Source organism: Brachionichthys hirsutus, chromosome 15 (genome assembly GCF_040956055.1).
Source record: "Brachionichthys hirsutus isolate HB-005 chromosome 15, CSIRO-AGI_Bhir_v1, whole genome shotgun sequence".
NCBI lineage: Eukaryota > Metazoa > Chordata > Actinopteri > Lophiiformes > Brachionichthyidae > Brachionichthys > Brachionichthys hirsutus.
Window position 1 is genome coordinate 8452570 of NC_090911.1, and position 27734 is coordinate 8480303.

Here is a 27734-nt window from a genome sequence, read left to right on the forward strand (position 1 = left end):
ATGAATGGAGTAAAATATACTGTATGAATGAGGACATGCATGATTTATGCTGTAAAGCAATTTAACTATTATTGTAAACTCAGGTTTAGTAATTACAAATGCCTTATATTTACTCAACTATACATGCAGTATACAAATACATACATTAGATCAAATGTTCATTCAGGCCCAAAATGTTTGAATTGTTGCATAATTCTTTCTGAGCACGAGGAAAGGCCTTTGATTCTACATTATGTCGTGCTTTTACAACAGATGAACGATGAACCGCTGATCTGTTTAACGGACACATGAGATTTTTCCTCATGCATTCTGACCTCCATGGAGGTTTGGTAGTTTTTTCTGAAGAATCCTGCGGAGATCGAGCGATGTGGGTCAGTGTGTTGCTCCTCAGGGCTGCGGAACAGTTTTTCAGCTACGAGGGCCAGGACCCCCCCCCCCCCCCCCCCCCCCCAGGTTGTAAAGGTATAAGTTGGAGTGCATGAATGAATGAGGTTGTGAATGGAATAAAAAGAGTGGGTGAAATACTTAGCGGTCTCAGAGGACCGGACTCATTCCTGTGGTCCAGCCCTTTGAACTGGTTGCCTTGCCAACAGTCAATCAGCTGCAGTGCTTTAGAGAGGATGGTTTTTATCTGGCAGTCAATCAGAGGCTTTAACTCTCAGAGGAATTGAAGGAGAGATATTTAAATGCACTCTCACGTGACTGGTGTTTAATGTAATGCCATTGATTTAAATACGGATGTTTCATTGGTGCTATTTCAAAGCAAAGCTGCGAATGCAATAAGTTCTCTTCTGTACTTCCTGACTTTCCAACTGGAAGCTGGAGTAGCAGCCGTGAGTCATTGTAACCGTGGTTATATCTTTCAGGTGTGAGCTTCTCTTGGCACCACATCTCTCAGTGTAATAGATTTCACCACCAGGGAGCACCTCCAACAATCCTTTGGAACCCCAAAGAGACAAGCTCGCACTATTATAAAACGTGTCATCCGTGGGAAAGAAAATCTGAGGGACCCTTTGTGCCGTGTGAATTTAGTCTTGGATGTCTGGACAAGGCAGATACATTTGCCTCAGACATGCATTGCTATTTTATACTCAGCAGGTGGAGCTTTGTATTTGTGATTTTCATTATTCAACTTGACGTAAAGGTGCATTTTAATCGAAAACACTGACCGGTCATTTGCTAAAATGGTGCTGTAAAATCTATATTGAACTGCAGGTAACAATATTACACACTTGCCCCTGAATTACAGTCACAGTGAACTCTTGAGAGCAACTATCCTCTGTATTTGTCAGCCTGAGTCATCATTTATATTTGAGCATCATTGCAGGTCTTCACATCTCTTCTCTCATGGCTCCCATCCCGTTACTGATGCTTTATTTCCGCTGTTACTTTTCTGTATATATTACAAATAACCTTAAAAGCAAGCAGTGACGGTATCTGTTCTTTTTTTCTACCACATTTTGGTTCAAGTTTAGCTTTGGTTCCTCATCAGTAATGAATCAAATGGGTGCTGAGGGACAGCAGAGAGTCTTTCAGAACCCCCCCCCCCTGATAAGAATCATAATTGGTCCAAACAACTCCTCATTATTCATGCACCTGCACATCATACTGTACAGTCCAGTCTCTCCACAGAGAGGTTGGAGAAGGGAGGCGGCGTTTTGCAGTCAAAACCGCACCAGAGCTGCTTGTGCTGTGAGGCGACATCCAGCTGCACGCCGATCCGGCGCGCACACGCGCAATTTGGGACGCACACTGGAGGCGACGGCGCCGCTCTGCAGCATGCTGGAGGGTTTATGGCAGGAAACCTGTTACACGAGCTCACATGTGATGGCAGGCTGCCTCCCCCTCCTCCTCCTCCTCGTCCTCCGCTGCATCAATCAGCAGCTGACTCGCACTCCCGAGTCTCCGATTGGATGTTTTTGATGAGGATATTGCGGCAATGGTGAAGGACAAGGTCGAGAACCGACCGCTTCAGTATCAGCAAACTTTGGTGAGTTCCTGATGATGTCATAGATGCTCTTTTCCGTCATGCGTCGGCGCATATTGGGGCTTTTATGGATGGCTGGCGGACGGGGACAAGGCTGCCGGTCGCACCACTAAGCCTCGTGTGTGAGAACGGGACGAGACCGAGTGTGGGGATGTATTCACGGATATAAATAGGAAAAATAGGCTTTGCAGGCATTTTTCTTTCCTCCAGCTGCTGCTTTGTATTCCTCTCTGCTCTCCAATCATTCACCTTGATCCACAGGTGTTGCATCACTCCCCACCTCTTCCCTTACAGCAATTCCTATCCATTTAGCTCTCAGCAAACCGTGTCGGATTAATTGGTTTTGCTTGAAGAAATGCATGCACGGCAGTCTCTGATAACTTTACGTGTGGCCTAATCAGTCCTTATTAAGACGTTAATGCCCTTGAAGTATAGATTAGAACTCCCTCTGCCAACTGAGCCCTCATGTATTTTACTCACGTCCTGTATCTTTCTTATCTTCTTCTTATTCTCCTGCAGATCTTGTCCCTCCTCTTGCCCCCACATCTGTTCCCCTGTAGCATCCTCCACTCAGCTGTTTGCTAAAGCTCTCCTTCCACATCAAAAGTGGAGTACTCCTGAATATTAATATTTCCTGCTGTCCTTGCAGGACTGACAGTGACACCCTGGAGTATACTTCACACAGGGATATCTATATTCTGATAAAGGAAGGAAACACAGATAGGCAGTCAGTCAAGCGATACTCCCTGATCTGTATGCTTGTGACTTCCCTTCCCTGTCTTCTCTTTGTGTCCGTGCGCGCTCGTGTTTTCACCATGAGTATGACTGTTGGCGTGTTTTCCTGCAGCTGTTTATGGGCCCAAGGGGCACAGAGGTGTTTTTCTGCTGCTGCTGCTGCTGCTGGTGGTGTGAAGATCAATGCCATGCTGCGCGTCTCGGTGGAAAGATCAATCACAATGCCAAATGGCAGGAGTCTGCTAGGACTGTAACGTGACGTCTGCCCCCCCCCCCCCCCCCCCCCCCTGTTCTACTTTGACCACAGTGCCCAGATCAATGGCTTTATCATTCACTCCCAGCAAACCAGTCCGTTATCCAAAAATAGATGCACGCGTGTGAGCCTGTGCCTGCTTCTCTGCTCTGTGTGTGCAGTGGCGAGCCCATCCAGACACTTTCTAAGTACAAAGTGGCAGAACTGTTCATTGAAAGCCTTAGAAAACTGAATGAGGAACAGACGCAGACTTTTACCTCACATTTAGATCTGGTAATTGAAAGCTCAGAGGCTTCTCCACCGCCTTAGCCATCATCTAAAATTACATCTTATTGTCGACAAAAAGGATTCCCTTGTATTGTTTGCCATCAGCAATTTTCAGTCCTGTGGATGCTCGGATTTTGGCAGCAGAGAAATCAGTACTGCAGCAGAACTGAGCAGATGACACAGAGCCGATGGAGAAAAATAGAGATCTGTCCGATAACTCCCGCAGGAGGGAAGTGGCACAGAAATGTCATCTCCTAATTCCAACCATTTATATAAAACATGTTAATTCCCTCCTTTATTTATTACAGCAATAATCTCTTCATAAAAGCAGCAGCTGATTGATTGAGGTATTTATCCATCTATATTCTTTGATTTTCTCGAGTGTTACAATCAGTGAACATGAGCTGATTAAGATCAAATGTCCTTTGTGTCACACAATTGAGTATTTTTTTTATTATCATATATAATTACACAAGTGGCCATTATTGCATTTCCCACTGCAAAATGCATCGTGAAGGAAACTATAATTTACAATCTCATCTGTTTTATAAATGCAACATTATTATCATTATCCAAACACAATTGTAAAACAAAGAGCTATATAATCACAACCATCAAGATTGATCGGTTAATAAAAGCACAGTGAATGAACTCTACGATGGGCAACGGTGTTGATGTGCGGCAGCCGAGTGTTTGCGCACCGACATGCCCACACATCTGTGTTTAAAAGGCCATGCGGTAACCGTCACAGAGCAGATGTTAAACACGCCGTGTTGGCGTCCTTCCAGTCAGCCGGCGGTTTGAACATTCGTCTGCCTCAAGGATCAAAGTTCTCATCCACCTGAAGGGGAAAAGTCACCACCCACCACCTGTCCCCTCCCCACACCTCCAATAGTGTGAAGATAAGAAATTTGCACCTATTTTTAGCAGCGTTTTTCTTTTTGCATCCTTCAAAAGGTGTTGATAGCATGCTTAGTTTAGTTTCTTATTTGCTTTTAGCATTGTAAGATATTAATTATTCCTTGCCGATGACATTGATTGTGTCACGGATGGCCGACTCTTGAAGCCGTTCATATTCTTTGTATTGTGAGTGATGCTGTGGAGCTGTTCCTAACTGGTCTTTTTTTTAATCAACATCCTCCTTTTTAAACACAAGCCACCACCATTGGAGAATATCTTGCAGCAACTTAGCGTCATATAATATAGCCAATCATTAAGATATTGTAGGCGATACATTTCACACCTCCACCATTTCCTCCTCCACCATCCCCCCACCCTCACCTCACCTCACCTCACCCCAGCACTGCAGCACCACGGTTCACAAGCTGCAGGTATTCCGGAATGTTTATTATGAACAACTTGCTGAACTGCTGGTCATCTCTTTTATGTTGTTTTGTCACAGATAGGTTGGTTAATACAGACACACTGTTAACAGTTTTCTTTAAACTTTAAAGGATTTAGATTATACAGCATCAATGTACATCCCACAAGCTTTTGGTGCAGCTACCGGGAACACTGACTATGCGTCATGGAAAAAACCTAACTTTCCAAGTGAATTTGTGAATTTCATTACTCAACTATGTGTTTATCTCAGCATCTTTCTCTCTAACACACACACACACCCACACACACCTACACACACACACACACACACACCTACACACACCTACACACTTGAAAATTGTGTCTGTTCAGTGGGTCTAGTTTGTCATAGTCAGCATTCTGCTCATTCTCCCACACCGAGGCTGGCATGGGTCCATTTCAGGTTCTGTCACATCCAAGTAGCGACCTGCACACCGCTCAGCCGAACACTGCAGAGGCTGGAGACGGAGGAGAATCAATCTTAATTCATTTGACTATTCGAAGACATTACACTCGTTATCCCGTTTAGACCGGTGCCACACTTTTACCTCTGTTGAGGCGGAGGTTACGTGATTGGCGCCGTTTGTCTGTCCGTCCATCTGTTCGCCGTGTTAGCAAGATAACTCAAAATATTCTGGACAGATCTTGATGAAAGTTTCAGGAAATGTTGGGAATGCTTTCCAGGAACAGATTATTCAATTTTGGTGATGATCCACAAGAGTTCCTGGATTATGGATCACTTTGAAATTTTCTGTAACATTGCAGTCAGTCACTTGCTCCTCTAATTGAATGAGTCTTGTCCCTGGAGGGTTTAGGCTTCAGATTAACCATCTTCAGCCTCAGTCCTCTCTTAATTTCCCTGCTGCCATCAATACAAAGCCAGCACATGTTGAAGTAATCACGCCACCATACCGTGTGGGCGTTTAAGGGTCTTAAATCCTGCATCGTTTTCTCCCTCTGATGAGGGTAAGTGGAGATTACAATCATGTTCTGAATATTTATGAACAGTAATAAGTGAGGATGAGAGTTTTAGATGTGTAGGCTTTGTTAGAGTGTCAGATATTTGTCCTTTCTGATGCCTTACAATGAATAAATTATCCCACAGTGTCATGGGGATTGCTGAATAATGAAATGTTTTTTTTTTTTGTCAGACTCAGAAAGGTGGTTGAATTCAACAGATTTGTTTTCATGTGAGAAGTCCAAGCATTGAATCCATGAAGGTAGAAGCATAAAGCATGAGAAACGTTCCTTCAAAAGATACCATAGCACTCGAACAAAATAAAAATGAATCAAAACCCATTCCAGAATGTTTAGAGTAACCAATGTCAGAAAAACTATTATCTCCGGGACGGCAGCTGGAAGAGAATGTTTTTTAGATAGTCCGTTTAATTCATTTTTTTTTTGCTAATGAAAGCATTTTATCACACTGACACAACAATGCTGTTGTTAGAATCTCCCCACAGTAAAGCTCCTTATTTATTTTTCTGACACTTTCAGACATTAGAAGTAGAAATTTAAATGGAGCGTTGCGTATTATTTTTTTTAACATTAACATAAAAGATTTGAGATGTTTATCTTATTACCAGTGAAGTACATAGCAGAATATTATTTTGGGAAATAACAGGTGTAGCCAACAGCACTACAGTTACTACATATTTTCCTGCTGTCTCAGTAGAGATGGGTTGTTGTCTCGTATCCTTAGAATATCTGGAGTAAAGTGTCAACTTCACACAGGCTGCAGTGTTTTTAAGGTTGTATCTATCATAAAGACGGAGATATTCATGAGGGGGGATAATGAGTCATGTTTGATTGATGCCTATCGCAGTCACTCGTAATCACAAACTCAGCCTCACTCAGGCTTCCTCTTATTTATCTTCAAATGTGGATTTTGTGCCTCTCAGGATTCTACGTCTTCGATTGTCCGGCTGAATTAGGCAGATGAAAGTGAGATTGATTATATTTATATTATATTTCAGGCTTTTCACATCATTTCAATTGTTGTAAGCACAATATCCCCCCTACCCGGTGCAGAGGGTTGTGCTGTGGGAGGTAAACTGACTAATGTCGCTCCAGATTCTGATAACGTGGGAGGTGAACTGGTTACAGACAGCAGCACATTTAACTCACAGCGTCCCACCTGCTGTTCTCCCAGGGGGCTCGGCTCCAGATGGCCAGTGATTGCTTCCATGCAGGCCAAAGTCACAAACACCAACATGCCCTCTTTATACTCATAGTGGGTGTTTGCTGCTAGTGGGGGCTTCGTGTGTGACTATTCTGTGTGGGTGCATGAAAATGTGTTTCAGCAAAGAAATTGCTATTCTTAATCCCAATCTAGTGGCGATTAAATCTAGCCCCAACCAGGAATATTTCTCCCAGTATTTATACGTCATTGGTCAAAATCTTTGGAAGCAGATGAAATCCAACAGATGGAATCTTAATCTGTACACAACTTTCCCTTCAATAGGTATATGAAATCAATTAGTATGCCAATACAGCATTTATCAGATCTGCATGATCTCAGCTGCGTGTTGATGGCAGTTTTATTGTATTTTTGTTTAACCTTTATCTCACATGGGAAGATCAATTGAGAACAACTTCTCATTTACAATGATGAGCTGCAGAAGAGTCCCCTGTAGAATAAAAAGCGAAACACTAAAGCAACTAAACGGATGAGAAAAGGTACATGTGAATCCAAGACACCCAACCTATGGTCACCTTCACCAGAGTACGCTTGGCTGTGTGTGTGTGAATGACGCAGTAACCCTAACCCTATCAAGATTTTGTTTAACCCAGATCTGTTTGGTGATCCAAATGTAGATCTAGATCTAGATCACAGGTCGTCCAAAACTGCTGACTTGTATTCTGATTAGCTCACCTGGCAAGGTTGATGGAAAGTGACTGTGTGATGCAACCGACAGGAACAGGTTGCAGACTGAAACTTTGGTGCCTTCTCCTTATGCACTTTGAAATGCATTTTTACAACCCTCAGAAAAGTTAATTAGTGAATGCAAATCATTGAAATTGTTTCGAATCTGGTTGAATCATGGTACAAGAAAAGGAAACATGAACATTGACATGTTGCTTTAAACGTGCAACAGCACATATTCCCTTGCAATTATACATGCAAATTTTGATAGCTTGTTTTTGGATCTACACCCCCCAATTTCAGCCCACCCAAAGGTTGACAGATAAGCTCTGCATCCAGAAGTGATGGTTTACCTCATATCATTATCCCTCATCAATAGGCTTTGCCTCAGACTTAAGCAATTATGCTATCAGGCTAACAACATATGAGGCAGTTTGCATGAACCCTCGAGGAGGAGCGCAGCCTGACAGAGTCCTCCCTCTGCTCCTATTCATGAGAGCAGAATGGAGTCTGGACTCCCATGTCAATGAGGCATTGCAGGATGAATTGGAGAGAAAGGAGAGGTTGTGCGAGGAGCAGAGGGGGCGACAGATGTTGAAGATTGAAATCCAGGGAGAGCCTTGAGCCTGGTGGAGACGATTCTCATTATATTGCTGCCTGCAAGAGATGCATCAGGTTCTCAGAGTGCAAATGAGATATTTGAGACTCACGTCGCTTTCACTTAGCCTAGAGTGCGTTTCTACCGCAATCACATTTCTCAGCGCAAGTCAGGAGCCAATTTTGCTATGGCTCCCAAGTATATAGTGTAAAAAAAAAAAAAAAAAAAAAAAAAAACTCAGTCAAGGCCCAGTTATGAGCATGAACAAGCTTTATTTAAAAGCAACCAGTGGACAATCATCTGTTTGACTTGATGTTGGCAGAGCGGGTCCTCAGGTCAGTCAGCATCACTTCTCCACTTGAGACTAGAGCATTCTGACTTGAGGAAACCTTCCTGACTGCAGCTCTTCCTGCAAGGAGTTGAAGTCAGTCACAATACATTTCTTTGACATTATACAAGTATATTCCTCCCGATCAGAAGCGACTCACGTTGCCGGTGGCATGAACGTTCACAAGAGTCTGTGCTGCTGGGGTAACACACTACTGTAGAGCAATGGATGAACACCTGAAAGACAGCCAGATGCACATTTAGTCACAAAAAGCAGAGTAATCACTCTTGTGGCAGTTGAAACATTTACCATGTCGGTCCGAACAGCAAAGCTGTCCTTATCCACAAAAGCAAACATTTTAATGCTGAAACGTTTGTGATGAGTCGGGTACTGAAGTCCAGAGGAGCTCCCAACAGGGATCAATGTGGTCAAGTAACGGTCATCTTCATAGGGACACCTAGAACCCATCAGAACACAAGGTCAAATTTAGGTCCAGTGACTGCTGGATGGATTTCTCTAGAGGCACCTGCAGGCCAAATGAATTTTAACATTACCCATTGAACAGCAGGTCCCACTGTGGCAGGCTTTCGGGTCTGGGGGTGGAAGTCGCCCAGCAGCGCTCCAGGTTGAGGATGAGGTTCGGGTCAGACCGCTCCAGGATGCTCACCTGGATATAAACCAGTTCCCTCAGTACTTTGGTGATTGGGTAGTCATCTGGCGCGTAGAAGGAGCTGTACGCCACCTCCCCTGTATGGAGCAGTCCAGTTTCAGTACGCACAAAAATACTTGCAGCCATTGCAGAACTGGTCTGCTGCTTACCCTCCACACATCCCTTTGAGCGACAACGTCCATTGCCCACTTTCAGCTCCACTCGGAGGGGACCTGCAGCAGTGACAGGCATGGGAGGAGGAACGGCATTTACCTCCATGACAAGGGCCTCCATAGATGTGCCGGAATAGCGACACTGGAACAATAACCTATTGGAGAATCGGACATCAAAATTCGGGGAACCGTTAGGATCCTGTGCAATTAGTTAAGATTTACTTTACATATTGACTCACTCAAAGTGGCTGTCTCTGGTGATTGAGCCTCTAGACCCAATCCCCACTTCATACGAGGAAGACATGTGGTTCTCGTACACCACATAGCCGTCTTCCCCCTACAAGTACAAAGCCAGTGTTTAAAATCGGCCCTCTATTCACCCTGAGCTAGTTACATTCTTACAGTTTGCAGCAAAGTCAAGTCAAGGACAACAAACACCTTAAATGTTGTGCCACAGGCAGTCACAGGGAACTGGAATATGATATAAGCACTGGTGACGTCAGCAGGAGCACAGGGGGGGCCGTTTGACAGCAGGCTGACTGAATCCACATCTATGTGGGGCACGGTGGCATCCCGAGCCACAACCACCACAAACTGGCCATCTCTGGCACACTGCACAGTCACTGGGGCGGAACACCAAGTTGTGTTACAGTCGTTCAGAATTTACACTTGAAGCACGACAACCTACTATAGCGAACAGACACACCTCCTTTCCCATAGTAGCACTGCTGCTCATGAAAGCAGCAGTCGATGTTATCACACTGCTCGGCCGTGACGCCTGGAGCTCCACACTGGATCATCTCGCGCCCCTCCACCTGGCATTTGTCAGAAGGAGCTTCAGGTGTTGCAGCGTTTGGCTTCTGTTGCAGCAGCAGAGCAGGATAGAGAGGTTGGGATTGCTGCGCAGGCAACACCCAGTTATGCTGTGCAGCGACATCACAAACCAACACCAGCACCACAACGCCAAACAGATGCTTGAAATGCTCCATGAGAAACTCCACGCTGGCCAAAACAGAAACAATAGCAGCCTGTGCTTCAGACACAGGCTTTATGCAAGTTTGGTGTGCTTGAAGCTCCGCCTCCCTTCATTAGGGGTTGATTCTGTGGCAGCCCTGCAGAGTTAATCAGCTGGGAGCCGTCAGGTGGAGCTTATTGTCTGCTCATCTGCCTGAAAAGTCATTGTGCGACCATTCTGTAAAAGCTGAGTGGGTTTTTTGAGTGAATTTCGTGACCAAGCATGGTTTGCTGTGACCTGGTACTGCAAGAGTGAAAGGCCTGCTGCATCACACACTTCTTTTAATACATCATTTTTGTACCACCTGTATTAAAACTTCCCATTTCTGTCTCTCACATAATCAGATGTATGGGCGGTACACCCAGGAACTGGGTGTGTATGCCAAGGAGGAAGCAGCCCGCCTACGGGATGGCGGGGGGCTGCGGAGGAACGCCAGCCTCCGTAATCGAGCTGCAGATCTACTAGATTATGACGGAGACTCCTGTGCAAAGTGCCAATGTAAGTCATAATAATGCAAATAATGAAATATGTCTTTGTGTTGTGAAGGCAGTATTTAGTACTCCCATGCAAAGTGGATCTGGCATGTGAGCGCAGCATGTGTGAAAAGTTCTGTTAAAACGTGCGTTTCTTAATGGGCAGCCGAGTGTCCACCTTCCCCACAGGGGAGCAGGATGAAATATGACAACGACCTCCAGCCAACAAAGACTCAATGTCAGACAAAGACAGCCCCCTCCCCCGGCTGCCCTGACCCATAGAGCGTGTGTGTGTGTGTGTGTGTGTGTGTGTGTGTGTGTGTGAGAGAGAGAGAGCAAAACTCAGATCATTTTACGTCTAGTCTTCTCAGTTGACCGCAGATAAGGGAGAAGCGCTGCACTTCAGACTGATGCACTCAGCACAGGGTTGACTGGTGTGTGTCTTTGTGATTTGTTTGTGCATCCCTTTTTAATATTACTATCATTTGTGCTTGATTTAAACATACATACGCGACGGTTTCATCAATCGAAGGAACTCATGTCAGCACTCAGCAGAGCAGCGCTGCATTTCTAGACAGCTAGATTGCCATTTTGAAAATAAACATTTTGTTATCGACAAGTTTTTAAGGTTTTTAAGTCAAGTCTGAAAATGGCTTTCAGCCCCCGAAGATGGACCAGATTTGTTTTTTTTTTTACCATGATTGCAGGGTAGGCTTAAAAAAAAAAACGTGAAAACATTCTGGCACATAAAACCTTACTCATTCCATCATACTACTCGTTATCTGTGCAGCACTGTAGACGTTCCAGAAAGCTTGAACCGATATCTAGACCTGTACAAGCAGGCAAAATAAAAGAGGTTTGGTTGAGCTGATTGTTTAATACAATGATACTATTATCTGGTCTTCAACCCAGAGCTCTCTTTTCGACCCGTCTGGACCAGTGAGCTGTTGTGGCTGTCTTCCAAGTTCCACCTCCGGTGCTTTGCCATTGTGACCACTGATCAGATTAAAACTCGATAGATTGCTCCGTAGATGAAAGCTACACTATGTCAGCCCCATCTAGCTGGCTGTTATGGAAGCCATTTAAAACAATCACTTGGATCAGGAGCCAGCTGACGTGATTTGTGCGCTGGCTGGCTGGCTGGCTGCGTGCCGTGTGTGTGTGTGTGTGTGTGTGTGTGCTCGTTGACCGAGATGTGTTCACATTTTTTTTTAGAGCTGGACAGCCTCTGCTGCTGACCCGCTAAGAAGGGAGAGAATCTTTGGGTTTGGTGGGAGTTTAAAAGTGGGCCTCTCATGTTTCTGCGTGGGAGCATCATCTCGGAGGGTGACGGAGTGCGAGAATGTGTCTCGGTTCAGATCAGTAAGCTGTAGCTTTTAAACAAGGCGGCCTACACACGCTGATGTTAGTCAGATCGCTATCTTCCTGTTACCGCAAGGATCAGCATTAATATATTACATCACATATTGTGCGAGAATAAATCTCTATTTTGATCTCTAGTTTGATTCCTAATTGCTTTTTTTTTTGCTTCAGGTGACAAATGGCAGGATCTGTAGAGGCGGAGAAAATGTCTGGTGCTGGGTGTGATTGTATTTATTTATGTTGGAGGGATCAAGGGAAGAGCCTACGGATTTGAGCGCAAGCACAGAAGAATGGATTTGCAGGCTCCGAGAGGGAGAGGGAGGGAGGGAGAGAGAGAGAGAGAGAGAGAGAGAGAGAGGGAGAGAGATCGATCCTTGACGAGAATTAAAAACAAGCCAGTCAGTAATCAGTATGGAATCATGCAGTAACATGGATTTCATGTATCAGTGAAATATAACATCATCATAATAATGTGAGAAACACGTGTGTGTGTTTTAGACATTTTATTTTCTTGTTTGGTTTATATTAAGCGTTACTTCAATATCTGTTGCATTTGTTGGGGGCTTTTCTCAGATGGTGGATCAGTCCAGAATTGTTATTCTAGTCATACTTGAAATTTGCTCCATGGTTATACATCAGCACAACATGTTATTAAAGTTGCACTTATTGGCTAATCAATCACTTTGACGATGGACAGAAAACTAATCAGCAAATTAATGAATCAAATTGAAGTAATTTACTGAGACAAAACGAGACCTGATGACGTCATCTTGAGTAAAACTGTGACTGTTATTACAAACATGAAGTGAGTCCTGGTTTTTCCTGCTTCTAATTGGTTGGACAACTCATTGGAAGGGTAGTGCATGAGCCAGGAAGGAACCTCTTACTTATGAGGAGAACTTGTATAGAGGAATGTGTTATTCTTTCTTAATGTTTTATAGGATTTCTTTTGTCAAACTTCTTTCTGTTTCTTTCTGTATCTAAACTTTATTTAGCTTCACTAAAACGCCAGTTGCCTCATGGATCTGTGGCTGCAGTCACCTTTTTGTTTTTGTTGTCCTTTTTTGTGGTTTTAACGGCTTTTTTTGCTACAGACTGAAAATGCCCCTCTAGGGGGTTTGTGACGACAGTAGCATTTTTATGAATATGGATCTGGTAAATGTGTTAGTAGCACACTTCTAGCTTCTCCGGGGACGAATGACTGGTCTGGATGCTGAAGAGAATTCCAGGCTTTGGCAAAATCTGTAGAGAGAGAAGAAATGAGTCCAAGGATGCTTCTATTAGTTGACCCGGCTCGTTATAGACTAAAATTCAGAGTTTGGAACCGTGACCTAACTTTGTGTTGCCATATTCAGATTCCCTTTTATTGCCATTCAGACATTACATAAGAGATGCACAGCATTACGATGCATTTTGGCCAGAAAACGGCTAAATAAACACTATGCAGGATAAAAACGATGGAAAAAATTAAAATAATAAATAAAAAGCCGGTAAAAAAAAAAGGAGACAGTATAAATGAATATGTATAAGATGTATGTGCAAACATTGTGTGTGTATAGCAGTCATAAGTCGATATGAAATAGATAATCGATAAATGGATGTGAACAGTGTGGCTGAGATCTGCTCATATCTCTGCCCACCAAGCCAATAAACCCTCTGGTTTAATTGTGCACCGTCTTCCTTCTCCTCAGCGTGCGCTTCCCGCTGCCAGAGGTTCCTGATCTCACGGGTGGGGGAGGACTGGATCTTTCTCATTCTGCTCGGGCTGCTCATGGCTCTGGTCAGCTGGGTCATGGACTACGCCATCGCCTTCTGTCAAGAAGGTAGGACGGAGACAGGGCGTCAGAACGAGAGGCCACAAGACTTGGGCTGTGCCACACGTTTCGCGTGCTGTAACGCATTTTTAACGGGGCCTGACCACGCTTGCCTGTGACAGAACAGCAAATATCAAATCAATTCGAGATAAAAAAAAAGAAAGTGCAACAAGTTAGAAAACAGGGAGATACAATTTTCTACATTTCTAGAATGGCCATGTCAAAGATTGTCACTGATTGGATGGTAGCGGCGGATGCCTTATTAATCAATTAAGTAAATTGGATGGATGGACATGTATTGTCCTCATTGTGGCAAAAAGGTCACTGAAAACTGCCTAAATGGTCTCAGTGAGTCCTCCTGCATTGATGTGTTTCTTAGTTTATCCATATTGAATATTTTTAGGTGAGTGGATGTTTCCCTCATACGGATGAAACGTTTCATCATTTCTCATTAATGTCAATTGTAAAGTGAGCAAAGTGATGGATGAGGAGGACGAGTAGGACATGAAAGAGCCGTAAGAAGAAGAAAAATGCTCAAGGAAAAAATTAGGAGAGAAGGTCAAATGGAGATGACGAAGAGGATCAAGTGAATCTGCTCACTGCTTGTTCGGTGGTTCAGTTTTTTACTGCATTGTAATGAGATTACTCTGTGTGTACATGTGTGTGTGTCCGTGTGTGTGCAGCGCAGAAGTGGATGTACGGTGGACTGGACAGTAACCTGCTTCTGCAGTACATTGCCTGGGTCACCTACCCCGTAGTGCTCATCACTTTCTCAGCAGGATTCACCCAAATACTGGCACCTCAGGCTGTGGGTAAGACACCCGTTTACAAAATTCATGCACAAATATATTCAATCCTATTTATCCACGATCACATTTATGTGCTTGACTAATGGAGTTGTCTTCATAACGCACCCAACGCCTCCCAGGAGTGTGTTCTGACATAGGATACGCCTCCGATGCGCCACGGAAAACTGTATGAGCATTAATGAGCTCTCCCTTTGCTTGCCTCTTTCTCTCTGTTCTCATCCCTCTCTCTCTCTCTCCCTCTCTCTGTAATTGCTTCTTTCAACTCTTCTTTTCCTTCCACTCCATCATCTCTACTGCCCCCCACCCCAGGTTCGGGTATTCCTGAGATGAAAACAATCCTGAGAGGGGTGGTCCTGAAAGAGTACCTGACCTTTAAGACGTTTGTGGCCAAAGTCATTGGTCTGACCTGCGCCCTGGGCAGTGGGATGCCTCTGGGGAAGGAGGTAGAGGGCTTGCATTTCTCATTTGGGGGTTATGGGAGCTTGAATTATCAGTCAAATATATAAAAATAAGTCCTGAGCTGATTGCATCATGCAGTGCTAACCTGATTTTGGCATTACTCTGTCCATCCTCTCTATCAGGGACCCTTCGTCCACGTCGCCAGTCTTTGCGCCGCGCTCCTCAGCAAATTCATGGCAGCTCTGTTTGGTGGAATTTTCATGGTAACTACATTTAAAGGACATACTTCATACTTTCACGCATGGCACCTCTAACCCCTTCTAAATTTGTATTTATTTTATTCTAGTGTCATCCTTGTGTAATGATGTAACAAGCAGAACTGTGTGTTTCCAGTCAACTGTGCTTTGTGTGCTTGAATATATTTATACAAAAAAGCACGTTTGTTGGATAAAATCTGTCTTGTTGATGTTAAAAAGATGCAAATCAGCTTGAATGTACTGTAATTCCGTTCAAACCAATGAAGTCCAACAGATTGTACGTTGGAAGATTTGTGTTAATGGATGAATCCACCTCTGGATGCCATATTTTGATGCGTCTGGTCTCATTTATAAATGGTGGATGCATACAACAACAAAAATATAAAGGCCGGCTAGATGAATCTTCCAGACATATGTTTCAATTTATAAAAACATACTTGACGTGAGAACGCGTGTGCTACGCAAATGAACATTTTGGAGGTATTGAAATCGCCCATGCATACAGCAAGGCAGTACTTTGAGGCAGTACTTTGAAGGCAGATTGTACAATGATGCCTCTCGTACATTTGATCTCTCATTAGAGAGAGATAACCGATCCACGCTATCGTAAACATTTGATCCAGCAGTTTTATGCGTTTCCATAAATACCTTTTGGTTTGAGGTCACGATTGCTCAGTGTCATCATGACTGGGTCACCCTCACGCAGAAGACCGCCACTCTCCAGTCACCCTAACTGATGCATCGTCACCATTTGCACATGCTGCTATAAATTATCCTGTAAATAAAGTCATCCTCATGAGTCCTGATCGTATTGAAGGCAAAGTTCACTGCAGCAAAATTAAAATCAACAGATAAATGATGTCTTGTCTTCTGTTAGTGATTTAGGGTTTATAAAGGGAACATTGTCTGTAGCCTTGCATGCCTGCAATTCTTTTTTAATGTCTGATTATATTCATTTAAGCTTTTTTGTGTACCGGTATATACACTGTGTAGGTGCACATTTTGGTGTGTAATAAATACACCAAACTTTGTAGCTACAGCTTCTATTGTATGTGTTGTCAGGTTGTTGTTTTTCCACTTATATTTGCTGAGAACAATGTCCTTTATAAGCCGATGATATTCCTTAACTTTCTGCCATTCCCTAGGATGCACTCTCACCTCCACGCATATGAGACCACGCCTCCGGCATCTATCCGTCTCCACAATGGACGCATACTAGTCCATCTACCAACCAGCAGCACAAGCATCAATGTGGAGGAAAATAGATGACAGTCTCTGGGCTGAAATAGTCCAAGGGTCAACTGTGCAGCTGTCAAACCTAATATGGGAAAATGTCTCTGCCCAACCAAGACACTGTTTGCTGGAGTTCGGCCTCTGCCTGTTTTATTTTGTGTGTTTCCGATATTAAGATGGACGTCGCCCAGAAGCAGGAATAAAAGGTAAACTCTGCACTCACAGATATTTGTCTTTTCCCCCCCTCATTGCTAAAGGAAGAGCCTTTTGAGGGAAGCAAGGTACGAATGCACAAGTCAGAGTTTCTGTGTTTCCAGTTCCATCAGCATTAATAATCCACGCTATCCATTTCAGACACTCAGATAGATTGACAACTTTCCATTCCCGCTGCACTGTTTGATTCTGCTCATTGAACGTCACAGTGAGGTATTGAGCTGTGCTGCCTTTGCTTCAATACAAACATCTCATTCCGTGATTTCAACTCCAATCATGGCCGCTTGCATTCCTCAGCTCATATATATATATATATGTATAAAATCTCATCCTCTGTAGAAAGGTACAGCATTTTTTTTTAGCATGAAACCATTTCATTTGCTTGCAGATGAAGACTTGTTTGTTTGTTTTTAATGAGAAATGCATTTGTTACATATTGTGTGTTTGTGGCTTGAATGCCTGTGTGTCTGACTCTCGCTGGCTAGAACGAGCTTAGGAACACTGAGATGCTGTCGGCTGCGTGCGCAGTGGGCGTGGGCTGCTGCTTCGCTGCGCCTATTGGAGGTGAGTCGACATGGCTGCAGCCTCTGATTCAATGGGATTCAATTGTGATTAGATGATTACAGAATCTAATTAGAAAAGGAAAAAAACATACCACGCGAGCAGGAAAGCTAGTCCTTTCATCTGACTCTGAATCCGAGCAGCACGCCGTATCTGAGCACCCGTTCACCAGGTTACTAACTTGTCTTTCTCTTTTGTTCATGGCACAAAGCGTCAAAATACGACAAACTAATAGTGACACTGGTTGCCTAGTGATTAACCAACAGCGAATCCCAAGTAGACCTCTGAGACCCCCAAGACTTGGTTTCTTCACAGTTGCCTGGCATAAAACGTGTAGAAAATCTCTGTTGGGGTTTGGGGAAGACAGATGCAGCAAGCAAACCCAGGAAAGTTGAGAACTGGAGGTCTTTACTGATGAGGAAGGGGCGAGGATGCGGGCAGGAGCTGATCTGTTTATGCTTCTATTGTTGCGTGTGGTTCTCGCAAACAGCTGGTAATGCGTATATTCCGATACTTTTCATGCTTTTATCATGTGCTGAGTTTCTAATGACATCGTTGATGATAGTTGAGTGATATTTAAACCACTTTCGTCCTGTGATTGTTTCTGCGGGGCCAGGGGTTCTGTTTAGCATCGAGGTCACGTCAACGTTTTTCGCGGTGAGGAACTACTGGAGGGGCTTCTTTGCTGCCACCTTCAGTGCCTTCATATTCAGAGTGTTGGCGGTGTGGAACCAGGAGGAAGGTAAAAAGATTGTGTGCATTTGTGACACTGATGGATGTAACTGACATAATGTTGTAGTCATTCTAGAAATGGTGTGGACATCCCTTCTTTTTTTCCCAGAAACCATCACTGCTCTGTTCAAGACCCGATTCCGTCTGGATTTCCCATTTGACCTTCAGGAGCTGCCAGCGTTCGCAATCCTCGGGTGAGTGGGTAACCCTGCAGATTACAAGTAGAATATCCAGCTCATTGTCAAATTGACTGTCTCGGTGTATTTCCAGAGTAGTTCCCAGGAGGCTCTTCTGTTTTCAGCCAACCTCGCAGGTTGTGTCTTTGTTTGTAGGATTGCCTGCGGTTTTGGCGGCGCTCTGTTCGTCTACCTGAACCGGCTGATTGTGGAATGCATGAGGAGGCGGAAGAGCATCAACAAGCTGCTGCTGAGGAAGTGAGTGCCTGACACGCGACGCTTCGTTGGCACTCTACATCACCAGGCTGTCGCATAAAAGTGACCACAGCTTGTCATTGTTGCACATCACTAATAATTAGTGATCTTGAGGTGATGATAAGTGGATTTTTCTTTCACATTTGGACAGAGCAAGGTTTTTTTCCAGTCTTTGTGCTAAACTAAGTTAACTACCAGTAGTTGGCACCTGTAGCTTTATATTTAATGCATTTTAAAACACTTTTTTTTTGTATGTAAATCACTACTCATTTATTTACGTTTAATGATTATATGAATTAGTTTTATTGCAAATATGAACGTTGTGCTTGTCGTGCTCGACATTAGCTTGATGTCTTATGTCACAGCTGTAACATGTGGAATTACGTCCGGTTCAGACATTACAGGCAGTGGTTTCTAACTCCTCTGTTCTCACCACCCAGATATCAAGTATGTGCATACAGTGTGCCGGCACGCCCATTAATGACCCTGCAGTCCCTCTCTTCCTGTCAGGCGGCTGGTATACCCCGCGCTCGTCACCCTGCTGGTTTCGACACTCACGTTCCCTCCAGGCTTCGGGCAGTTCATGGCTGGACAGGTGAGAAAATCTTTTTCTCACTCCTCCGACCCCGTGATAACATGCACTGACTGTTGGTGGATGATTGATGGTCATTTTAAAGGGAGAGTTGCTTTCAGATTGTGTGATATCTTTATATCATGTTGCATCATTTATTTGTGGACAGCAACTGGAATCTTGGGAAATATCTCATTTTCAGATTCATTTGATTATTGGATTGATCCAATTGGTCTTGTATCTGAGAGCCATTAATTATTGATCTCAATGGCCTTTTTAAGTTAATTACATTTTTTTGCAGTGTATGAATTAAACATCTGTTTCAGTTTTCCTGACTGCTTAATCCGAAACCAGGTTGTGGGTATTGCTGGAGGCTATCCCAGCAAGTCTACGGGGGAGATGCGGGGTACACCCTGCACCAGCCGCCAGTTCATCGCAGGGCCACACATAGACAGACTATCATTCACGCACAGCGTAACCAATTCACCATGATTGCATGTTTTTGGTGGCCGGAGGAAGCCGGAGACCCCGGAGATAATCCAGTCAGACACGGGGGGGGGGCATACAAGCTCCTCACAGAAAGGCCACAAGTGGGATTTGAACCTGCGCCCTTCTTGCTGTGATTTTCTTTATTCAACCACTGCTCTGTAACGATGTTGCACGTTACGGGTCCTGGGAAACAAACAAATCAGTTAAATCCTACCAAAGTTTAACCCACGTCTCGTGATGAATGTCAGCTGACGCAGCACGAGTCTCTGGTCGCCCTCTTCGACAACCGCACCTGGTGCCGTCAGGGCGTGGCCGAAGAGTTTGACTACATTAGCCACCACCATGCCTGGAAACACCCGCAGGTCAACGTCTTCATCACACTCGTCCTCTTCATCATCATGAAGGTAGGCTTTTGAAAACTATAACCAGAAACTGCGTTGTATTTGACTCAGTGTCACGTGAAACTCCTTGTTCCAGTTCTGGATGTCCGCCGTGGCCACCACCATGCCCGTTCCATGTGGGGCATTCATGCCAGTTTTTCTCATCGGTGAATGACAATTTCTTAGATTTTTTTTTTACCCCCCTGAGTTTCTCCAGCATCGCTAGAAGACCATTAAAATAAGTTTGTAGTTCATGTGTGTGAACATCAGGCGCAGCTTTTGGAAGACTTGTTGGAGAGATCATGGCGGCCATGTTTCCTGACGGCATACATGCTGATGGCAGCGTGTATCCCATAGTCCCTGGTGGTTACGCTGTTGTAGGTGAGCTTCTTTCTTTCTTTAAACATTTGGGCCACTTTTGCAGTGTGAGTCTCCTGTGTGATTTAGAGGGACTATGTTGTGAGTGCAATGCCACTTTTCTTACTTCAGAATCAGAATCATAACACAGCATCCAGTCATTTTTTACACTTCATTGCATAAATTACACAACACAACGATACTCTTGAAGAATCGTCAGCAATTTAACTGTTTTATGACCTCAATATTTTCCAAACCAGAAGCATTATCCTCACACAGAACCATGTAGATTGTAGAAGACGCATTTAAAGGTCCTCTGTTGGATGCATTGGATTATCTGTCCCCTGCCTGTATCTGATTGTAATTAGGTCTTCGGGAACTAAATTATGACACTGATGATGTCGAGATGTGAAAAACAAATGTATTAAATATGATACCTTTGGCATTATACTATATAAATGAATGGACAGGATAGGAAAATATTTGACACACTTCCTTTCCACAGGTGCGGCGGCATTATCTGGAGCGGTCACCCACACTGTATCCACAGCGGTCATCGTGTTTGAGCTGACCGGCCAGATCTCCCACATCCTGCCTGTGATGATTGCTGTGATCCTGGCCAATGCCGTGGCGCAGTCTCTCCAACCATCACTGTACGACTCCATCATCCGGATCAAGAAGCTCCCTTATCTGCCTGAACTGGGCATGGGCCATCACGAGTGAGTCTTTGTGTGGCATGATCAAAGTCCATGTTTAAAATGAATGATTTAAGATGGAGTTTGTTTTTCATTTGTTTCTTTAACCTCTTTTCTCCTTCTCATTTTAACATCTCCCCACTGCCCCCCGGTATAACACATAACCCTTATCTTCTTCCTACCTTCATCCATGTTTCAGGAAGTACAATATCCGTGTGGAGGATATCATGGTCAGGGACGTGCGCTACATTACTCTGAACTCTTCCTATCGGGAACTGCAGGAGATGCTGCTGACTGGTCAGCTCAAAACGCTGGCACTGGTCGAATCCAGAGGTATGAGAAAAGGAGTCCATTCTAAATGTTCTCCATGAACAAGCAAAAACAAAAAGGACAGAATTTAAGTAAAGTGATAATTTAGGTACTTTAGAAAAGTAATTAAATCTAAAACAATAATCCTACAATTAATTCTATCTCCATGGAAATGAATTGCATATTTTAACTACATTTTCATTACAGAGGCTTGACAAAACATTAGAAACCACTTCTGCAAATAGCACAGTTCAACTGCGAACGTCATCTTCCAAAAAAAACGTATTTTTTTGTGCTGTTTACTGACTAAAGCTCCTTCATGAGTTATTTTACCATTTATTTATTTTTTAGCTTTGTTAATTTTTTTCTGCCTTCTTACCTTCATGGCTTCACACGTTTCCCGTCACCTTATATTCCTCTCTCAGACTCCATGATCCTGCTGGGCTCCATAGAGCGACTGCAGCTTCAGTCTCTGCTTTCTCTTCAGCTGGGTGTCCAGCAGAGGCTGGAGTGCTTCCGCCAGCTGGCCCAGGATAATGGCGCCCAAGACCGCCTGACCACAGGCAGTAGCACACCCAGCTCCCCTTGCTCACACACCCACGTCAACTCCTCGACCAACACTCGCCAAGCGGTCCGCTTCCTGGTGAGCGCCCAAGAGGTGTGAGGTGTTCGGGGGTGCGCCAGGGTTCAACTGGGGTGGAGTCAAGCTTGGGTTGAATGTGTAGCATGCAGTAGGTAAATGCACAGGTGGGGGTTTTAAGTGTTATGCTAAGAAGGGGGCTGCACAGTATATTGCTTCAGCATCGGCTGTGCAAGATGTGCATGCGCAATAATCACATCGCAGGATGTCCAATGTCAAACAAGAGGGGTTAACTCGAGTGTCATGCTCCAACATTTTGCATCTTGGTACAAATGGAACCTCCCATGGTTTGCTTGCTTGATTTAACTTCTATAGCTCCATGTTGATGTGCATGTCTGCTAGTTCTCTCTCTAAATCTGCTGCTGCGCTACTTCACATCCCTTCGTTGAACATGGACGGACGTGGTTACGGCAGGACATGGGGAGATCTCATTTTTCCAGAAATAATGCCCACTTTATATGAATATTTTTGATCAAGCAGCGCAAAGTGACGAGTGAAACTTCATCCCATTTAGGGTCCGTGCGCAAGACAACACAGGTGGGAATTTATCTGACAAACTATGTTTTGTCTTCTCCCACTCCCACTCGAGGTACTCCACCCACATGAACGTGGCAGTGCAGAATGTATTAACTTTGTATCTAGGCATGATAATGTGCCTACAACCCTCATGCCTACCTCTAAAGATAAAATTAAAGTTGTACATGTTTTTGGAATGTTATATTTCTGCTGCCTTCAAAGGGTCAGAGGCCTCTTTTTCTGTCTCTTTCTAATTATGATTTCTGTTTCATTACATTACAAAAATGTGCAAGAATAATACTTTCAAGATGTCTAAGCTTTTCAGATATCTGGTGAAATTGCCTGTATTTTTTTCCACATTTTAATATAAAGAAACTTTCTTATATTTATGTATAATACAAAGCAGCCCCAGTGTTACGTCTGCTGGATATCTCAATGTTAAATGTCTGTTATTTCTATGTTTTTAATTAACACATGTCCTTCTGTCTCTCTTCTGTCTGTGCTCTCACCTGTACTGTCCTGTTTGTTCACGGGCTGCATGTGCTTCTGTCCTTTTTCCTGCTGTCTGCTTTCGATGTGTGCGCATGGGGTGCATGTGTCTGGCTTTGTCTTGTAATTTCTTTTTGTCCATGTAGATCTCCACAGAGGAGTCTTCCTCCTTCAGCCCAGTGGTTTCCAACATTCAGCTTCCTCTGAAATCTGCCTTGAAAACTGCGTCTGCCATCAGGACCACAGAGACACCAAATAGTATGTACTGCTGTGGGGATGCTTACAACAAACTCATTTCAATTTAATCACAACATAAATTGACATTATTTTTCATCCTCCACGAGGTTCTCAGACCCTGTCCTGTAGTGACCAAGACAAAGAGCTGCTGGAGGTGAGAGGCAGGAAGTGAATGTCATGCATATCATGGATGATTGTGCTCTCTCTGAGCCCATGCATGCACTGCCAACCTCATCCTCCTGCTGACAGGATGGGTCCACCCCAAAAGTAGCAGGGCTTTCCTGAGTGACCTCACTCTCTGGTTGTTCCCATTCACTGCCAGTCTCGTACTTTCTGTACAGCTTGTATCTTAAATTTAGCGGCTTTAGTTACATTTAAAGTGATTTATGATTGTTTAGCCATTGCTAACTCGCTGGTCAAGATAATGAAAAATCACACTGTGCAAACTCAACTTGTCGTACGTGGAACTTTATTCTAATTGTCATGCACAAAACATATCAGGGTAAATGTTTTGGACGCTTCCAGGGAATGATGCACCGATTAATGTTTAATACATTTTCATGAACCTTTTTGCACATAGTATCCAGGCACTGAAGTGGAGTCTTTTGATATTTATATTTCTTTGTTTGTTCTTATTTTGTTAAACCTTTTTTTGTTTTTGCTCATTCTGCAAGCGCACTTTGTCTCAGATGAGCCTCAAAAATGTATCTATTTATTTATTTTGAAAAATATATGTTTTGAATTAGGTGTGCAGCAAGAATTGTAATTAACAGAGATGGCTTGTCTTTCCTTGATGAACGTTTACCTTGTTATGTGATACTCGTTTCTTTTTTAAACCATCACTGCTCTGCACATTCTTACCAACAAGATATCATCAGTGTTTGGTCACAAGCCATCTTTACTCTTATTAAATGTCAACAGATCATTTATGCTAGTGTAATTCATTCTGAGGGTCGCATGAATGTTTCATGGAGACCAACTCATTACTTGTTGAGGCATTTTACGAGAAAGTAAAAATCATGGCACCATTTCAGGAACAGTTTAGGAGCCACTGAGCCACTGATGCTTCAATGAAGTGCAGGAACAAGCTAATTTAATATATAATATTGTCAGACAGTGTGAACTTAAAGCTGCTTGGAGAAACCAGAAGGACTCGGACCATAAAAAAATATTAATCTGTGCCGGATGTAATAACATCAGCTTTCTCATGCCAATGATGTGCTTTCATCCTCTGATGCAACAGCAACAGGGCTTTCTCCCAGCAGAAACATCACTGGGCTCCAGTATTGCACTGACACAATGTTAGCGGGTAGAAGTGTCCGGTATTGCTGATGCTATGTTAATGTGCTGTGTTGATGCCTTCTCTTCCCGGCTGGAAGAGCCCGGCCGGGCCGGCTTCTCCTGAAAAAAGAAAGCCCAAACGAGTGAGGATCTCCGTGGCGGTAAGATTGTCTGCCGCCTAGAAAGCGCTGTTCAGTAGCGGTTGCCTTGCGACACACATGTAGTGAAATGCTGGACCTAAATATATGTGGCGCTCCGACCAAAGCAAAGGAATCATGAGACAGTGGGACAAGGTTTAACATTATAATTTCCCTGTGGGATTATTAAAGTATTCTGATTCTGATTAATGTAAAAGTAAAGGTTTCCTCAGATTTTGCTCCAAACTGCTGAAAATGGCTGGCACTCAATGAGTTAATGTGCTTGCCTATTAGTTCATTGTTCTTTCTGGGTACCGGATAACTTGTATGACCCATAATCTAAAGTGTTCCATCACCTGTACCTCAGAAACTCTAGAAATGCTGAATGTGATTCATTTTGGTTGCTACGTTGTGTATTGATTTGGTGTTCTTCGTGTAAACTGGATTTACAAGGACTCTGTAAGTAAAGACGATGTACTGCCAATCTGTTTTTGTTTTTTAGGACTCTGCTGAAGTAGATGACTGCATAACTCCATCAGAGGTGAGATGCACAGAAACGATACGCAAATAAGTTTAACATTGGGAGGAAGATCTATTGTGTTGTCGTTCTTCATGCCGCAGATAACGGAATGGGAGGAGCAGCAGCTTGACAAGCCTGTGGATTTTAAGAACTGCAAGATTGATCCGGCCCCCTTCCAGCTAGTGGAGCAAACATCTCTGCACAAGGTTCAATATTTTTATTTTTTTTTAATCCTGCAACTCCGTGTGAAATGCAAATTACATTAGAGCTCAGTGGCTGATTTTCTTTATTAATATATATATTTAACAACAGATGTGCGGAAAATGTTGCTAATTGCATTTTTACTTCTGACCAATTGAGTTGTGATTTCATGCAAAATGTCAACGAAGAACAGTTTTGTTGTTTAGGCTTCATAAGTGGGGCTGAATTGGATCTGATGACCCAGTGGGAAGTCTATGCTTGGGGCGTACAAAATGAAATACTCAGATCCCCTGAGTATTTCTTACAAGATAATTTTGTCAGGCCTGAACTAGAAGGATTAATTCATCCATCTGGTCACACACACTTTTCTCCTTCACAGACTCACACTATCTTCTCTCTGCTGGGTCTGGATCATGCCTATGTGACCAGCATGGGGCGTCTGGTTGGCGCGGTCTCTCTCAAGGAGGTGAGCATGTGTGTGTGTGTTGTTAAAAAGAAATTCGACTTCTTTCGCCACATGAACATTTTAACAGCTTACATTTTCTCTTTTTACACCTGTTTTCTTAAATTTCACTTCGCCGTGAAATTTGTTTCCGACTGACTGTGAATCTTTATATTCAGCTGCGTAAGGCCATAGAGGGTTCAGTGACAGTGACCGGGGTAAAAGTACGCCCGCCGTTGGCCAGTTTCCGCAACTCTGGGAACAACGCAAACGTATCTGAGGTAACAGAACTACACAAGTTGTGCATTCGCCACAGGGGGCTCTCATTTCCACGGGAGCCCGACGCTCCTGAGGTGGGGGGACAGCCGGATTTCGCGTATGAAGAGAGCCCTGTGAACTTTCCGGACCAATCGGATTTGCAACTTGAAACCAGCCCCTGTGGCATCGCAAATCCGTCCTCGGAGTCGGTCCTCCAGGACAGCCCCTCGTTCACCGAGGACCAATCAGAGTTTACTTTTGACTACAGCCCCTCGCACACTGAGGAGTCAGAGCTGGCCTGCGAGTATGACCCTCCTACCCACACTCCTGAGCCGGACGAAGCAGACCAAGAACAGGGGGCTCAATCATTGAACATGGATCTATCAGAACCTGCGGGGGAGGGTATCTCCACCCACCCAGAGGATCCATTGGAGTGATTAAATGGGATCCATACTGTTGCCTGATGAATGTTGCAATTTGTAAAGGTCACCGTCACCTCAGAGTCCGGTATCAGTACCTATGTTTCTAACACCATTGTGGCATGAGTGAGTGAACATGTCTGACACCTGTTACTGTATAGGGATGGCTAAAGCTATTTCTCTTCTATATTTCTTCAACAAATCCCATGAAACTCTTACAATAGGTCAGTCTGACAACATTTTCTGGCTTCCCCGTCTCATCTGTGGCTCTTATTCACCAATCTGTTAACAGACAACCTGCATGCACCTGAAAATGGAACCACACAGAGGCCTCAAGTGATGCTATTTAAGTCAACATCAATTAGGGCTGTGGAATACTATTCTGAAAATTAATATAGATGCTTTTTACGACACTAAAGAAAGTTTGGTGTGCATTTGTATTCACCAACGTTCAATATTTTAAGAGGTTTGCATGTTTGTGGCAGTTAACAGATTTGATTTGTTTTTGAACGCTTCTTCTGTCTTCCAATCTGCTTTGGATCCAAAATGATCAATTAACTCAAAAAGGCACACAGAGTTTTACAGGCTACTTGGTTTCAGATCAATTTCTCAGCTTCTGAAAGGGCTATAATTTAATGGTGTATTTAACAAAATGTGATGTCATTTGTAATGAAGCAAGATGTCTCACTTTGTATGGATGATTATTTTCTTCTTTCAGGATGATTTTTTTTTTGGAAGTCTTTGTCCCAGAACGTTGGCGACAGATTCAGAAAGGTTTATCCATTTCCATGGGATTTGTTGAGAGTAACAACATCTATAGAGTATAATTAGTGTATGTGTGTGTGTTGATGGTCTAAGTTTTCATGCCAAACTATCACTGCGTTAACTTCAGACATTACAAGCAGTTACATTTGAAACAAACAAGCAATGAATAGGAAATAAAATAAAAACAAAATAAGTAACTAATACACAGACAAAGCACAGAAGGTGTGGGGAATTCATCTCATGAGCACATCATGCTGCAAATTCAAGCAAGTTCCTGTTTGTCAGCACGGCACTGATCAGGGAGCCAGAATCAGTGGGTTGATTATATTGATATGTACAGGTGTTGGCTGACATGCAATAAACTTTAATAATGTAACAATAAAAGGTGATATAATAGCAACAACTTCATTCTCTGCATTCACAGAACTGCATTCTCGGCAGTATTTTATTATCTATTTTAATCCCAATTATTGAGGTCATTATCAGGTACCCAGAGGTCCGAGTCTGTTTG

General features: G+C 43.5%; 2 protein-coding genes across 2 annotated transcripts; one reads left to right on the plus strand and one right to left on the minus strand.

The window, feature by feature from the left end:
• Nucleotides 1–1939: 1939 nt before the first annotated feature.
• On the plus strand, nucleotides 1940–26476 carry LOC137904689 (chloride channel protein 2-like). The gene is made up of 25 exons (XM_068748893.1): nucleotides 1940–1990; nucleotides 10578–10731; nucleotides 13760–13891; nucleotides 14566–14694; nucleotides 15001–15134; nucleotides 15273–15353; nucleotides 16838–16861; nucleotides 17279–17357; nucleotides 17971–18096; nucleotides 18196–18280; nucleotides 18419–18520; nucleotides 19010–19112; nucleotides 19826–19981; nucleotides 20055–20124; nucleotides 20228–20338; nucleotides 20820–21033; nucleotides 21209–21342; nucleotides 21744–21976; nucleotides 23110–23221; nucleotides 23308–23354; nucleotides 24580–24642; nucleotides 25121–25159; nucleotides 25240–25344; nucleotides 25719–25805; nucleotides 25961–26476. Exons 1-25 carry the CDS (start codon nucleotides 1940–1942, stop codon nucleotides 26474–26476), a joined length of 3087 nt encoding a protein of 1028 aa, XP_068604994.1.
• LOC137904578 (zona pellucida sperm-binding protein 4-like) lies at nucleotides 8365–10207 on the minus strand. Its single transcript, XM_068748776.1, has 8 exons — nucleotides 9925–10207; nucleotides 9657–9841; nucleotides 9458–9555; nucleotides 9216–9373; nucleotides 8951–9143; nucleotides 8706–8853; nucleotides 8557–8632; nucleotides 8365–8477 (listed from the first exon to the last, which is right to left on the minus strand). The coding sequence occupies exons 1-8, from the start codon at nucleotides 10205–10207 to the stop codon at nucleotides 8365–8367; spliced, it is 1254 nt and encodes a 417-aa protein (XP_068604877.1).
• Nucleotides 26477–27734: the final 1258 nt, after the last annotated feature.

Coding starts and splice junctions, on each gene's coding strand:
- LOC137904689 (XM_068748893.1), top strand. CDS start 1,940: ATGGTGAAGGACAAGGTCGAGAACCGACCGCTTCAGTATCAGCAAACT. Junction 13,892..14,565: donor CATCGCCTTCTGTCAAGAAG/GTAGGACGGAGA, acceptor GTGTGTGTGCAG/CGCAGAAGTGGATGTACGGT. Junction 19,113..19,825: donor GGCAGTTCATGGCTGGACAG/GTGAGAAAATCT, acceptor GATGAATGTCAG/CTGACGCAGCACGAGTCTCT.
- LOC137904578 (XM_068748776.1), bottom strand. CDS start 10,207: ATGGAGCATTTCAAGCATCTGTTTGGCGTTGTGGTGCTGGTGTTGGTT. Junction 9,842..9,924: donor GTGCTACTATGGGAAAGGAG/GTGTGTCTGTTC, acceptor GTTCCGCCCCAG/TGACTGTGCAGTGTGCCAGA. Junction 8,478..8,556: donor ACGTTCATGCCACCGGCAAC/GTGAGTCGCTTC, acceptor AACTCCTTGCAG/GAAGAGCTGCAGTCAGGAAG.